Genomic DNA, 12,628 nt, shown 5'->3' with positions numbered 1-12,628 from the left:
TAGACTAAATCTACAGTTATTTTGGTCAACTAAACTGTATTTTTTTTGGCGGGCCGTGATGCCATCGAAATGGCTAATTTTCACCTAGCTGCAAGCCAAAAATAGCAGATCTACAAGCGCGTTGTGAACTTGTAGATCTGCTATTTACGGTCTGTGCCACCCGCGCACACCCACGAGGACTTGTCTTAGTTCTGCTGGATCTCTTCTCCACTAGTCTCTCACTAACATTTTAGTCTAAATGTAGTTTTGTTTTTATATCTAGTTTTTATTTGTTGACAAAATTGTCAATTTATTTAGTCTTCGTTTTAGTCATCATAGATTAGTTTTTATTTAGTTTTTGTCAGTGAAAAAAAGGTAGTCGACGAACATTTTTCGTCATAGTTTTAGTCGACGAAATCAGCACTGGTTGTCACAAGCTGACCCAGATAACATGGCGGCGACGTTGACCTACGACCCCCGGCCGCCAATGAGGCGTGTACGGTACATACAGTATTTATGTCTACACGGCGGTGTACATGCGTACAGTATTTATGTACTGTACGTACAGTATTTATGTCTATGGGGAGGACCGGCCCGGCCGGCCGTGCGCTCGGCGTTCATGTCGAGCTCAAACGTGACGAGGAGACGAGGCCACAGGATGCGTGGAGCCGGCGTTGTGAGAGAGGCCTTTTCCTCCACGCTTCCTCTTTACAAATAAACCTTCTCCTGAATAGTCATGAATAAACTGTGTGTGGCCGCTGGTGCTCATTCACTGTGGAGAGAGACTACTAGTGCCCGCCTTTTTACACCAGTCATGTCAAGGACCCCCAAATTGACACATAATTAGCCTGCGGACCCCTGTTTGAAAAGATATGCCAGGGACCCTCATAAGAAAGGATTTTTAACGACTAATGTGTTAATTTAACACTGATGCTGTAAAATGGAGTGTACATTTGTACACTCTCTGAGTTACAGACCCATAAGGGTCCACTTGGTTCCTAACTATCTGGGGACCCCGTGGAACCCCCTCAAGGACCCCGGACCCCACTTTGAGAACCACTGCGTTACACCAGTGGCTGTTGATCAGCGGTCGAAGTGAACCGACGGGTCAGGAGAAAAGTGGAGAGCTGACAGCGCTCTGTGTTGAAGGGAATTTAAGGAAAGATTTGAACATTTTGAAAATGTTTTTCTTTTTTACACAAATCTTCTCTTATGGGGGTCCCTGGCACAAAATATTTTCAGATGGACGTCCAGGGCCAAATGGTATATGAATTTGGGGGCCCTTGACATGAAAATGTCAGGAAAACGGGAAGAGTGAAGTCACCCACTGGAATCTGGACTTGTGACACCGTCAGACAGACTGGCTACAACGGACATTGTGCTGGGGTCAAAGGTTGAACAGAACGATCTGTCAAACTGCTGCTGGGGGGACAAGGCCGACTGTGGCCCCGTGGCTCATTACTTAGCCTGGAAACCAGACCAATCTGCCAGTGCAAAAAAAAAAAAAGATTGCCCTTTTTGGTCTGGCCCTGCTCGGTTATGATTGGATTTCACTGCACCCTAAGTTGTGGGGCACCAATCAGGGCCCAGTATGCAAATCTGGGGCAGGTTTATTACCAGAGGCATTTTTTTTTAATAATCAGCCCCTTGGAAATGCAGTTTCCGCACAGAGATTCCTGACTAACCCATTAAGACCCTAAGAAGCATCTATGTCACTTTTTCATTTGAGCTAAAAAGCATTATTTTACACTTTGGCTATTCAAAAATAGCAGATATACTACAAGCTCATAGCGCGGCACCGAGTGCCGCGCTATGAGCTTGTAGTATATCTGCTATTTTTGAAAAATCAAGAAAATGTGTGCAAATTAATATATTTATATTCTTTTAAAGCGAACATTTTTAACTAAAATCTTTGCTTCTGGGGGGTCCCTGGAACAACATATTTTGAGATGGGGGTCCGCGGCCAAATACATATCATTTTGGGGGTCCTTGACATGAAAAAGTTTGAGAACCACTGATATAGAAACATAGGTTTTTCAGAAAACTGTTGGGATTTAGAAGACATTTTGTAGAAATCGGCTTCAGGTCTTAATGGACTGATGTCTACGCAGTGATATTAGTCTGGCCATGATGCCAGGCTATGGTGTACTCACTGTTGATGTGGTCGATGTAGTAGACGCCCACCTGCTGGTCGTACATGACCTCCCAGCCCAGAGGAAGCTCATCTCCCACACAGTCTGCAAACGTCAGCGGCTTGGTGATCCTATGAGGACAGACAGAGGCAACACAGGTTAGGGTGTAAGAGAGTCACTTAATGGAGCAAAAACAGGTCATAGTGCAGCGTTAGCATCACATCCCTGTGATAAAGCACCTCACCATCAAAAACACTCATTATGGGCGCTGCTGGCCTAGCGGTTAAGGTGCATACCACATATATAGTATAGCCTGGGACCAGACCAATCTGCGAGTGCAAAAAAATAAATTGCACTCTGCGATTTGGGTCTGGCACCGCTCCATAGAGAATCCATTTCCTGCTCCAGAAGACACGGGTGACCAATCAGGGCCCAGTATTCGAATATGGGAGATTGGTAGTTGGTTGTAGGTCTAACCAATTGCGGCGAGGGCCATTGTTTTGATCCCGCCCCTTGGGAATGGAAGCACCAGACTCATATCCACACAGTGATATAGTCTGGCTACGCAAGGCTACCACATATAGGCTCTAATGCCGCCTGACAGCGAGTCGCAGGTTCGATTCCCGAGCCTGAATCTCTACTGTATACCATCACTAAAAACGCCCAAAAAACACTCAATTACACGCTTAATGTTTTCTCCTATTATACACTAACAACTGTAAGGGTGAGGCCCCAATGCTCTGTTATATAGCCTTTTTTCCTTTTTGTATTTTTTTAAATGTCCCCTCCCATTCACCACAGGTCTGGTGATGCCAATCTCCTGGTGGTCCCCAAGACCAACCACCCAACCTGGGGCGACGGGGCTTTTTCTGTTGCTGCCCCCTCCCCCCATCCATATGGAATTTAGTCCAACCACATCAAAGAAGCAAGCCCTCACCCTCCCATCCTTCAAAACTGATCTCAAAACCCACCATCTTCAATATTGTTTTCCTCACAGCTAACTGCACACCACCTTGTTTTACTGTTTATGAACTTTTCTAATGAAGTTGATTTTCTGTCCCTCCCTCCTTCATGTAAAGTGACTTTGGGTACTTAGAAAAGTGCTATATAAATCTGAGATATTATTATTATTATCATTTTAGAGCAGGGGTCTTCAACAGGGGGTCCGGGACACCTAGGGAGTCCTCAGAGTTACTACAGGGGGTCCGCCAAATCTTTGTGTGATATGATTGTTTTTTTACATTAACCACTTGACCCCCAGCATCCCTTTTCTGAGATGAACTTTAGCCAAAAATAGCAGATCTACAAGCTCACAACGCCTCGCAGCGCGAGGCGTTGTGAGCTTGTAGATCTGCTATTTTTGGCTAAGATTTATAGGTGTAGATGGAAAAAAAGAGCAGCAAAAATGTATCTGAAACACAATTTCATACAATATAGATAGGGTCCCTGCTTCATCTCTCTCTCTCAGCTAGGGGGTCCTTGGCCTGAAAACGTTGAAGACCCCTGTTTTAGAGAGAGGTAGTTCCATATTTTTAGAGCGAGGTAGTTAGTAGTAACTGTAACACACAGGATTCAAACCCTCATCCATCCCAGAGGGAGAATAATATTGGGCTTATGATCTTCAGGCAGTACTACTTGTCAACCAGCAGGTGTCCTACCAGACACCAGGGGTCTACCTGTCTCAATGGAAGAGTAGAGAGACAAGACCTCCTCTATCCATTGTACATGTACTAGTTAGTTAAGTTCCAACCAGTGATGCCAGACTTTGCAACAGAAACAAGCGGGCCAGGTCTACGAAGACAAGCCCAAAAGAAGTGACCACACACACACACACACACACACACACACACACACACACACACACACACACGACTATTTGAAAGATCCACAAGCTCTGCTATTTAAAAAAAAAATGTTGGCAAATGTTTGAAAAATATGGAATAGTTTTGAAACATTTTAACAAAAATCTTGTCGTGTCCCTGGCATAAAATATGTTCAGATGGGGGTCTGCGGACAAATACATTTCATCAATTTGGGGGGGTCCTTGACGTGAAAATGTTTGAGAACCTCTGGTTTATATACAACATTAGGAAGGAAACTCAAATAAGCAACTACACTTTAGAAACAAGCCCCTATAACCTGCAAACCGCAACCAATATTTGCAAAAAAACAAGCCCAAAAATTGCTTATAATAAGCAGACATGGCAACATTGGCTCCAACAACGACTTGACCAGCTCCACAATGCAAAGTGTCCTCAGACAACTTGTCCTGATCTGACGCTGTATAAATATAATTAGAACTGATTCACTGACTAATTGATTGACTACGGCTATTATTACGCATCATGACTTTAATTAATGTTGTACAAATAAAATGACGTGGCACGAACGTTATATAAAATGTGAAAGGAGGGTAAAAATAGTCATGATGGAGAGTTACGAAGTACAATTACTCAAGTACTGTACTTAAGTACAATTTTGAGGTACTTTTACTGGAGTATTTCCAATTTTCTATACTTTGACTTAAATCCACTACATCTCAGAGGCAAATATTGTACTTTTACTCTTTATTATCTATTATTATTACGAAGCACACATTAACCACTTCAGCCCTACAGTATATACATTTCGGCCATTTGAAAACAGCAGATCTACAAGCTCACAATGCGTCGCGGCTTTGTGAGCTTGTAGATCGGCTATTTTCAAAAGATTTTCATAAAGTTTGAAGACTTGAAATCGGACCTTCTGCGTAATGAGTACTTTTACTTTTGGTACTTTAAGTATATTTTGATGCCAATACTTTTGTACTTTTACTCAAGTGAATTCTGAATACCAGACTTTTACTCGTATTTCTACATTGCAGCATTGATACTTTTACTTAAGTAAAAAAAAAAAGTAAGTACTTTTTCCACCACTGAAAAAATAGGGAGGGAGGAGGAAAAACATGCTGCCTGGCATCTCAAGAATCCTGAAAATTCCTTAAAGGAGCGTAATGAATGTATGTTCTGTCGCTCAGTGTCTGCTGAGCCTTTAACCCCTTCAGCTGCCCAGCACAGGAGTCACTATGGATCCACCACTGAATGGTGCATTTTATGTCCAAAAACCCTTCCTTTTCTATCATCATTTAACCCATTGAATCCGGGAACGCATCTGTGTCATTTTAGATTTGAGCTAAAACCATTATTCTATACTTTGGGCTATTCAAAAATAGCAGATCTACAAGCTCATAGCGCGGCATCGAGTGCCGTGCATTTTCCTATAACCATTATTCTATACTTTGGGCTATTCAAAAATAGCAGATTTACAAGCTCATAGCGCGGCACCGAGTGCCGCGCTATGAGCTTGTAAATCTGCTATTTTTCGAATCTTTTAATACATATATATTTTTTGAAACAAAATGTTTTACTCAAATCTTTGCGTAAAGTGTAAAGATATTTTAAAACATATTTTTGTGAACGGAAGTGCCAGTTTCCTCTCTCGGATTTTGGGAGTTGTAGTTCCAGACTCTATATAGCATTCAGAGTTTGTGGAATAGTTGTCTGGCTACGCGAGACTACTTCGACACTAACACATAGGGGGAACAGTGGATTGAACCCGGGCAGGAACCTTCTGATTCCCACCTGAGACACTTTGCCCCCAAGTGGCTCATCAGGTCACTGACAACATTTTAACCTCATACAATTACAATGTAGGCATTTAGCAGACACTGTTAATCCAGAGTGACCTACAGGTAAACACAAGGTAATACATCAAATGCATAGAAATAGTCATCTAGGATCACAGGTAAACCATGATATCATCATCAGTCTAAAAACAGTATAATATGAAAAATTATGATAGATTCAAGGGAGGGGGACATTCCCAGAAAAAAAGCAGATCTACAAGTTTATGTTGTGAACTTGTGGATTGGCTATTTTCGGTGAAGAAGTTTGGTGTAGAGGGGGGGAAAAGAGCAGACCAAGTACAGACTAGCCAAAGGTCAAATTTACAAAGTATTGAGGAGTTTAAAGGGCAAGACCACTTTGGTAGAGGTTTGGGTTGTGCAGTTACCTTGCCATGATGTAACTCTAAAGGTGGACAAGAAATCTAAAATAATTGCTCCATCGATTAGAAATCGATAATTCAAAATATGCTCCTCATTGACTTACATCGTATGGTAAAACAGCTCTCAAAGTCACTATTTTAGCACGTAAACGAACGCAAACAAAGTTGATTCAGACAATATAGAACACCACCAAACCCAGTACTGTACTTTATTTTTTTTATAAATGTTAACTGAAGTTCCTGTTGATTTTACTATTTGAAGAACCGGATGCAGTCCGGGTTTTCTTCCTAATGAAAATGCCAAAAACTGTTACTTTTCACGATTACAAAAGTAGCTTCAAAAGTAGCAAAAGTGGCAGATCAACCAGCTCAAAACGCATCACTTTGCGCTGTGTTTTGAGCTTGTTCCTTGTGGATCTGCTACTTTTAAGAGTTAAGGACCCTCTCGAAAACGAGACGACACATCTCAAGGGGTTATCCTTCTAATAAAAAAGGTACTATATATTTCGTGTGACACTGTAGGGCGTTAATTTAAGGGAGATAAGAGGTTTTCTGCCCAACACCAACGATACTGTATATAAGCCAAAGGGTAACTGTGAGCATCGAACACACTGGAAACTTGGAACAATGTATCTATTTCCTGGTTTGAGCTATGATCACCATGAGGCTGTTTATACAAGTGGTAATTGGAAACAAGTTTCTTGTTTAGTGGCTACAGTATGAAGTCCTGCCCGCGGTAGCTTTTCCTATAAACCAACACATGATGGAACATTTTAACCCATTAAGACCGGCGGGAACGCATCTGTGTCATTTTTAAGATTTCTTTGGGCTATTCAAAAATAGCAGATATACAAGCTTATAGCACCGCACCGAGTGCCGTGCTATGAGCTTGTAGATCTGCTATTTTTTTAACGATTTGTGCAAATCTCTGAATATACTGTATATACATTTTGAAAGCGATAATTTTTAACTCAAATCTTTCTTGCTTCTGGGGGTCCCTGGAACAAAATATTTTGAGATGGGGGTCCGCGACCAAATACAAATAATTTTAGGGGTCCTTGACATGAAAAAGTCTAAGAATCACTGATATAGAAAAATGTGTTTTTCAAAAAACTGTAGGATTTAGAAGACATTTGTAGAATCCCCCTGAAGCAAATATTTTAGTTAAAAATGTTCGCTTTAAAAAGATTCAAAGATTTGCAAAAATGTTCACGATTTTTCAAAAGTAGCAGATCTACAAGCTCATAGCGCTACGAGCTTGTAGATCTGCTATTTTTGAATAGCCAAAGAAATCTAAAAATGTTCTTTCTTTCCCGGTCTTAAGGGGTTAATTGTTGTTACTGACTGGCTCAACGTGGTCACTGTGTCTTTCCTCAGGGGGGAAAAAAACACACCATTTACTGGAGGTCTTGGAATGATTATTGTCAAAGACATTCAAGCTGGATTAACATGCCATCCCAGCATGATATCAAAACATTTTGTTTCGATTTAACAAACACAAGAGTTTTGTTTGCCGTTTGCTGTTAAATGATAGAATATGGGATGGAATATTTAGGATCACTTGTGTCGTATTTTTTAAGGAGCACGTTAGTTCCTTAAGGGCTAAGCCGTCCAAGAGAGGGTGTGTGTGTGTGTGTGTGTGTGTGTGTGTGTGTGTGTGTGTGTGTGTGTGTGTGTGTGTGTGTGTGTGTGTGTGTGTGTGTGTGTGTGTGTATGTGTATGTATGTGTGCATAACACCCATGTCTAAAATGTTAATCTATAGGTTTCATGCTGACGGAAAAACTAATTGCAATTGTAACATCCAGGATGTTTAGGAGACCAAACATCTGCCGCTCATCCAGGAGAAAACCCTTGTTTGACCAGGGTTGATATTTAGCTTATTATGAGATTCAGGCAGTACCACTTGTCAAGCGGCAGGTGTCCTATACCAGACACCAGGGTGCACTGTAAATGTCTCAATGAAGAGTATAGGGAGACCGTCCATCACCATCCACTGCACATAAAAACCCATTAAGACCTGGAACGCATCTATGTCACTTTAAGATTTCTTTGGCTATTTTTGAAAAATCGTCAAATTATTATTATTATTTTTTTTTCAAAAAACTGTTAGGATTTAGAAAACATTTTTAGAATCGGCCTCAGGTCTTAAAGGGTTAACTACTTGAAACCTCGCATCCATATTCTTGGAACATTAGCAAACAACAGCCAAGCTACAAGCTCATAAAGTGTCGCAGCGCTTGTAGATCGGCTATTTTTGGCAAAGAGATTCGGTGTGTACTGTACTGTAGAGTAGATGGAATGGCGTTCCAAGTACAGAGACAACTCAGGTCCAGTTTACTACTGCTCTCTCTCTCTCTCTCTCTCTCACTCTCTCAGTCAAAGCATGCCCACATCCATTCCAAACTGATCTACAAGCTGAAAACACATTGCAACGGAAGTGGTACTGAATTTGCAGCTCAACAAAAGCGAATCATCCTAGTGTATGATGGAGGACAATTTCACGACAACTTAAAATCTCCGAGATACGATTATTGTGAGCGTTTGTGATCACGATAAACGATAATAACGATTATCGTCCCATCCTTAACTCAAATTTAAAAAATGACTTGGAAGCTTGCCGAAAGTTTTTGAAACACCAAAACTTCTGCCATACAAAGATCTGTGCACGTTTTTAACATGACAGGGATTTCAAAATATCCAGTATATACTGCCTGCACTTTAGCACGTGTGAAAACACGGGCATTGATTGATTGATTGATGTACTTTATTTAGTAAGACATGAGAACAACAGTACATGGAAGTACAAATTCGCAATACAAGGTCTACTAAACTGTAAGACTCATTAAGCACTGAGATTGTTTAAGATGAGATCCCCATGCACACAAATCATGAGACAGACAGATATACACACTACTATACAGAATGTCATACAATCAGCTTACAGGTTACTGGTATGAAGAGTGAAAAAGATGTACAAGAGAAGAAAAAAAATGGGGAGGGGGGGGTTGGGGGGTAGGGGGGGTAGGTTAAGACTTAGACAGGGGCCATTTTCGAATTGCAGCCCCCTGAAGGTGTATCTTTAGGGCAGTTTTGAAAGTGAGTAGGGTTTTACACTCCTTTACTCCTTTTGGTAGGGCATTCCACATTTTTGTTGAATAGCATGAGAACGAGTTCATTCCCTTTGTTGAGCCAAATCTGGGTTGAACATGATTCGTGGAGCTGCCTCTGGTGTTATGATCGTGGACTTCATTAACATTTTGGAAGTATTTTGACAAATACAGGGGGATACCAATGTTGTGGTGTATCTTGAAGACCAGGCCCATTAAGTCAAAGTCTAAGTGGTCAACATTACCATACCAAAACATAGCCCATAGATATACAGTACTTAACATGTATTTATAATAATGAAGATGCCCTAACCCACTGCATATTTATACAGACACCCTGCAAGTCACTGCAGATAGAAACAGAAACAGGGAGGGTGACGGGACCGAGCAGCAATGCAAACAGACTGCATTCTCAATGAATGTGTGCAGACGCTACATGACAGATAGCACTTGCTAGTTGAGCTCATTAGTGAAGGCCCTACATGAAAGGAGTGTCTGTCATTCCTCTGGAAATGGCTCTTGACACTGACATTAACCCTGTGAGACCGGGAACATGTGTCATTTTAGATTTTTTTTTAGCTATAACCATTATTCTATACTTTGGACTATTCAAAACTAGCAGAATCTTTGCTTCTGAGGGATTCTACAAATGCCTTCTAAATCCTAACAGTTTAAAAAAACGTATGTTGCTATATATATCAGTGGTTCTCACACTTTTTCCTGTCAAGGACCACCAAAATGATGTATTTGGCCGCGGACCCCCATCTCAAAATATTTTTGTTCCAGGGACCCCCGCAGAAGCAAAGATTTGAGTCAAAAATGTATTTATACATTCAAAGATTTTCCCAAATTAGCAGATCTACAAGCCCATAGCGCGGCACAGAGTGCCGCATTATCTGCTATAGATACAGATATAGCAGATATAGATCTGCTATATCTTTGGTGTTGAGGTTTTAGCATGACCTTTGCCCTGTACTGTTAACAAAATGTGTTGATAAAGTATTCAACCAATCAAAGCCGAAATGCAAAAAAAACTGCAGAATCATGAAAAACATGAAGGTGGCTCCAATCTTATTCACAGCAGCAACTGTTCCCGTTTCTTGTGCACTCTGCCAGTAGGCCACTGTAGCAACTGTTGATGCTGTGAATGAATACATTGGAGCATTTTAACCCAATTCAATCCGTGAACGCATCTGTGTCATTTTTGGAACTTTGGCTATTCAAAAAAGCTCATAGGCTATAATATCAATATATTGTTGTTATTATAATATATTTTTGAAAGAAACTGATGTTGCTATATCAGTGGTTCTCCAACTTTTTCCTGTCAAGGACCCCAAAATATATGTATTTGTCCGCCGACCCCCCCATCTCAAAATATTTTGTCCAGGGACCCCCAGAAGCAAAGATTTGAGTAAAAAATGTTCCCTTTAAAAAATATATATATTCAAATATTTGCACAAATGGTCAAGATTAAAAAAAGAATAATAATAGCTGACCTACAAGTCCATAGCGTGGCAGTCTGTTTAAGAGCTTGTAGATCTGCTACTTTTGAATAGCCAAAGTATAAAATATGGATAAAGTGGTTACACAGATTTAAATGGGTTAAAAGTAAGTAGCGACCCTTCTTGTTGTTCATATAAACCTGTTCTTTTCATCCAGCGACAGCGCTTGGCTTTTCAACCCAAACAACATCCTTTAGCAGTTATCTTACAAACACAATGACTGCCATTTAGCAAGCTGAACCTATCTGACCTTGTCCTGGTTTGCACATGTCAACAGTGTAGCTCTGTGTGTTTTATTGTGTCTTTATTTACCAGAATCAGACCTAGGAATAACAACACACCCATTTAGACCTGTTCTCTGAATAACCTGGATTGAAAGCGATAAAGACGTATAAGTTATAACAAGTCTAAATCCATTAAAAAGAGGAGACGACGTCATACTGATCAATGTGATATATTGTTCAGCCTGTCGAGTCACTAAGAGATTAGCCTCGGAAACCCATGCCTTTTTTTTTGTTTCAAAAGAAAAAAAGCCTGGGAGAACCTTGCAGGAACGCTGGTCTTAGGACCTTGTTATCTCCTAACCAATCAGAGTGCTCCAAACCCAGGCGCTGGAATCCAGCGCCTGGGTTTGGCTCCGCCCTTCAAGACCATCGATTGGGCTCGTTCTTTCAGTCTACTAAGAGATGGACAAGGGATTTTCAACAGACGCAATGCTAGGAGGCCTGGTGGTGCAAATGTGTCTCATGATGTCTCACACATTTTTAAATATACTACTTATAACCCATTCAATCCGGGAACACATCTGTGTCATTTTTAGTTGTATTTGGCTATCCAAAAATAGCAGATATACAAGCTAGTAGTGCCACGCACTACTAGCTATTGTTGAAAAATCAACTGCCTGCGCAAATCTTTGAACATAATATATTTTTTAAAGCAAATATTTGTAAATCAAATATTTGCTTCTGGGGGGTAATATCTAAAAATGTTTTCTAAATCCTAACAGTATGTTGCTATATCGGTGGTGCTCCAACTTTTCCATGATATGTATTTGGCCGTGGACCCCCATCTCAAAATATGTTGTTCCAGGGACCCCCAGAAGCACAGATCGGAGTAAAGAATGTTCGCTTTAAAACAACCCTATTCTGAGTTTGTAGATCAGCTATAATCGGTATCTCAGACTCACACACAACAAACGTATACAGGGGTTTAAGTTGTTATCCACTTGGAACTCCTGCGTCCCAAAAATCGGGGGTTAACAACATTCGGTGAAAATAGAAGATCTACAAGCTCATATTTACGGCTTAGATATTTTAGTGTAGAGCAAAAACAGGAGGGGGCCTGGTACAGCGCCCTGGTGGACTCCGGTCAACTAAGTATATACAGTAGGGTTATAAGCGTCTTTCAGTTCACAGGCCAGCATTAAACTCAATGGAAGCTCCTCGTTGCACTCTCTCTCTCAAGAGAATGTCTTTCACACAGGATTTAACACTCAATAGTGACAGGTGGACAGGAGGGCTCTGAAACCAGATGATCATCTCAGTCAACACTCTACGGCAGGGGTCCTCAACGTTTTTCAGGCCAAGGACCCCCTAGCAGAGAGAGCGATGAAGCAGGGACCCCCTCTATATTGTTTAAGATTGTGTTTCAGATTTTGTTCTTTTTTTTTTTACTTGGTCTGCTCTTTTTTCCCTCTATACACCCTATGCCTCTTTCCCAAAAATAGCAGATCTACAAGCTCACAACGCGGTGTGAGCTTGTAGATCGGCTATTTTTGGCTAAAGTTCTCCTCAGAAAAGGGATGCTAGGGTTCAAGTGGTTAATGTAAAAAAAAAAAGAAATCATATCACACAAAGATTTGGC

At 40.9% G+C, this 12,628-nt stretch overlaps 1 protein-coding gene across 1 annotated transcript in view; it reads right to left on the bottom strand.

The window, feature by feature from the left end:
• Positions 1–12,628, bottom strand: part of wwc3 (WWC family member 3) — a 108,992-nt gene that overhangs the window by 56,299 nt on the left and 40,065 nt on the right. Inside the window, exon 2 of the mRNA XM_084067292.1 lies at positions 2,133–2,242. Coding sequence (XP_083923418.1) covers positions 2,133–2,242 — 110 coding nt within the window. The remainder of the gene's footprint in view (positions 1–2,132; positions 2,243–12,628) is intronic.

Source organism: Gymnoscopelus microlampas (assembly GCF_963454915.1).
Source record: "Gymnoscopelus microlampas genome assembly, chromosome: 9".
In the NCBI taxonomy this organism is placed as follows: Eukaryota; Metazoa; Chordata; class Actinopteri; order Myctophiformes; family Myctophidae; genus Gymnoscopelus; species Gymnoscopelus microlampas.
This window is presented reverse-complemented; position numbering and strand designations above follow the sequence as displayed.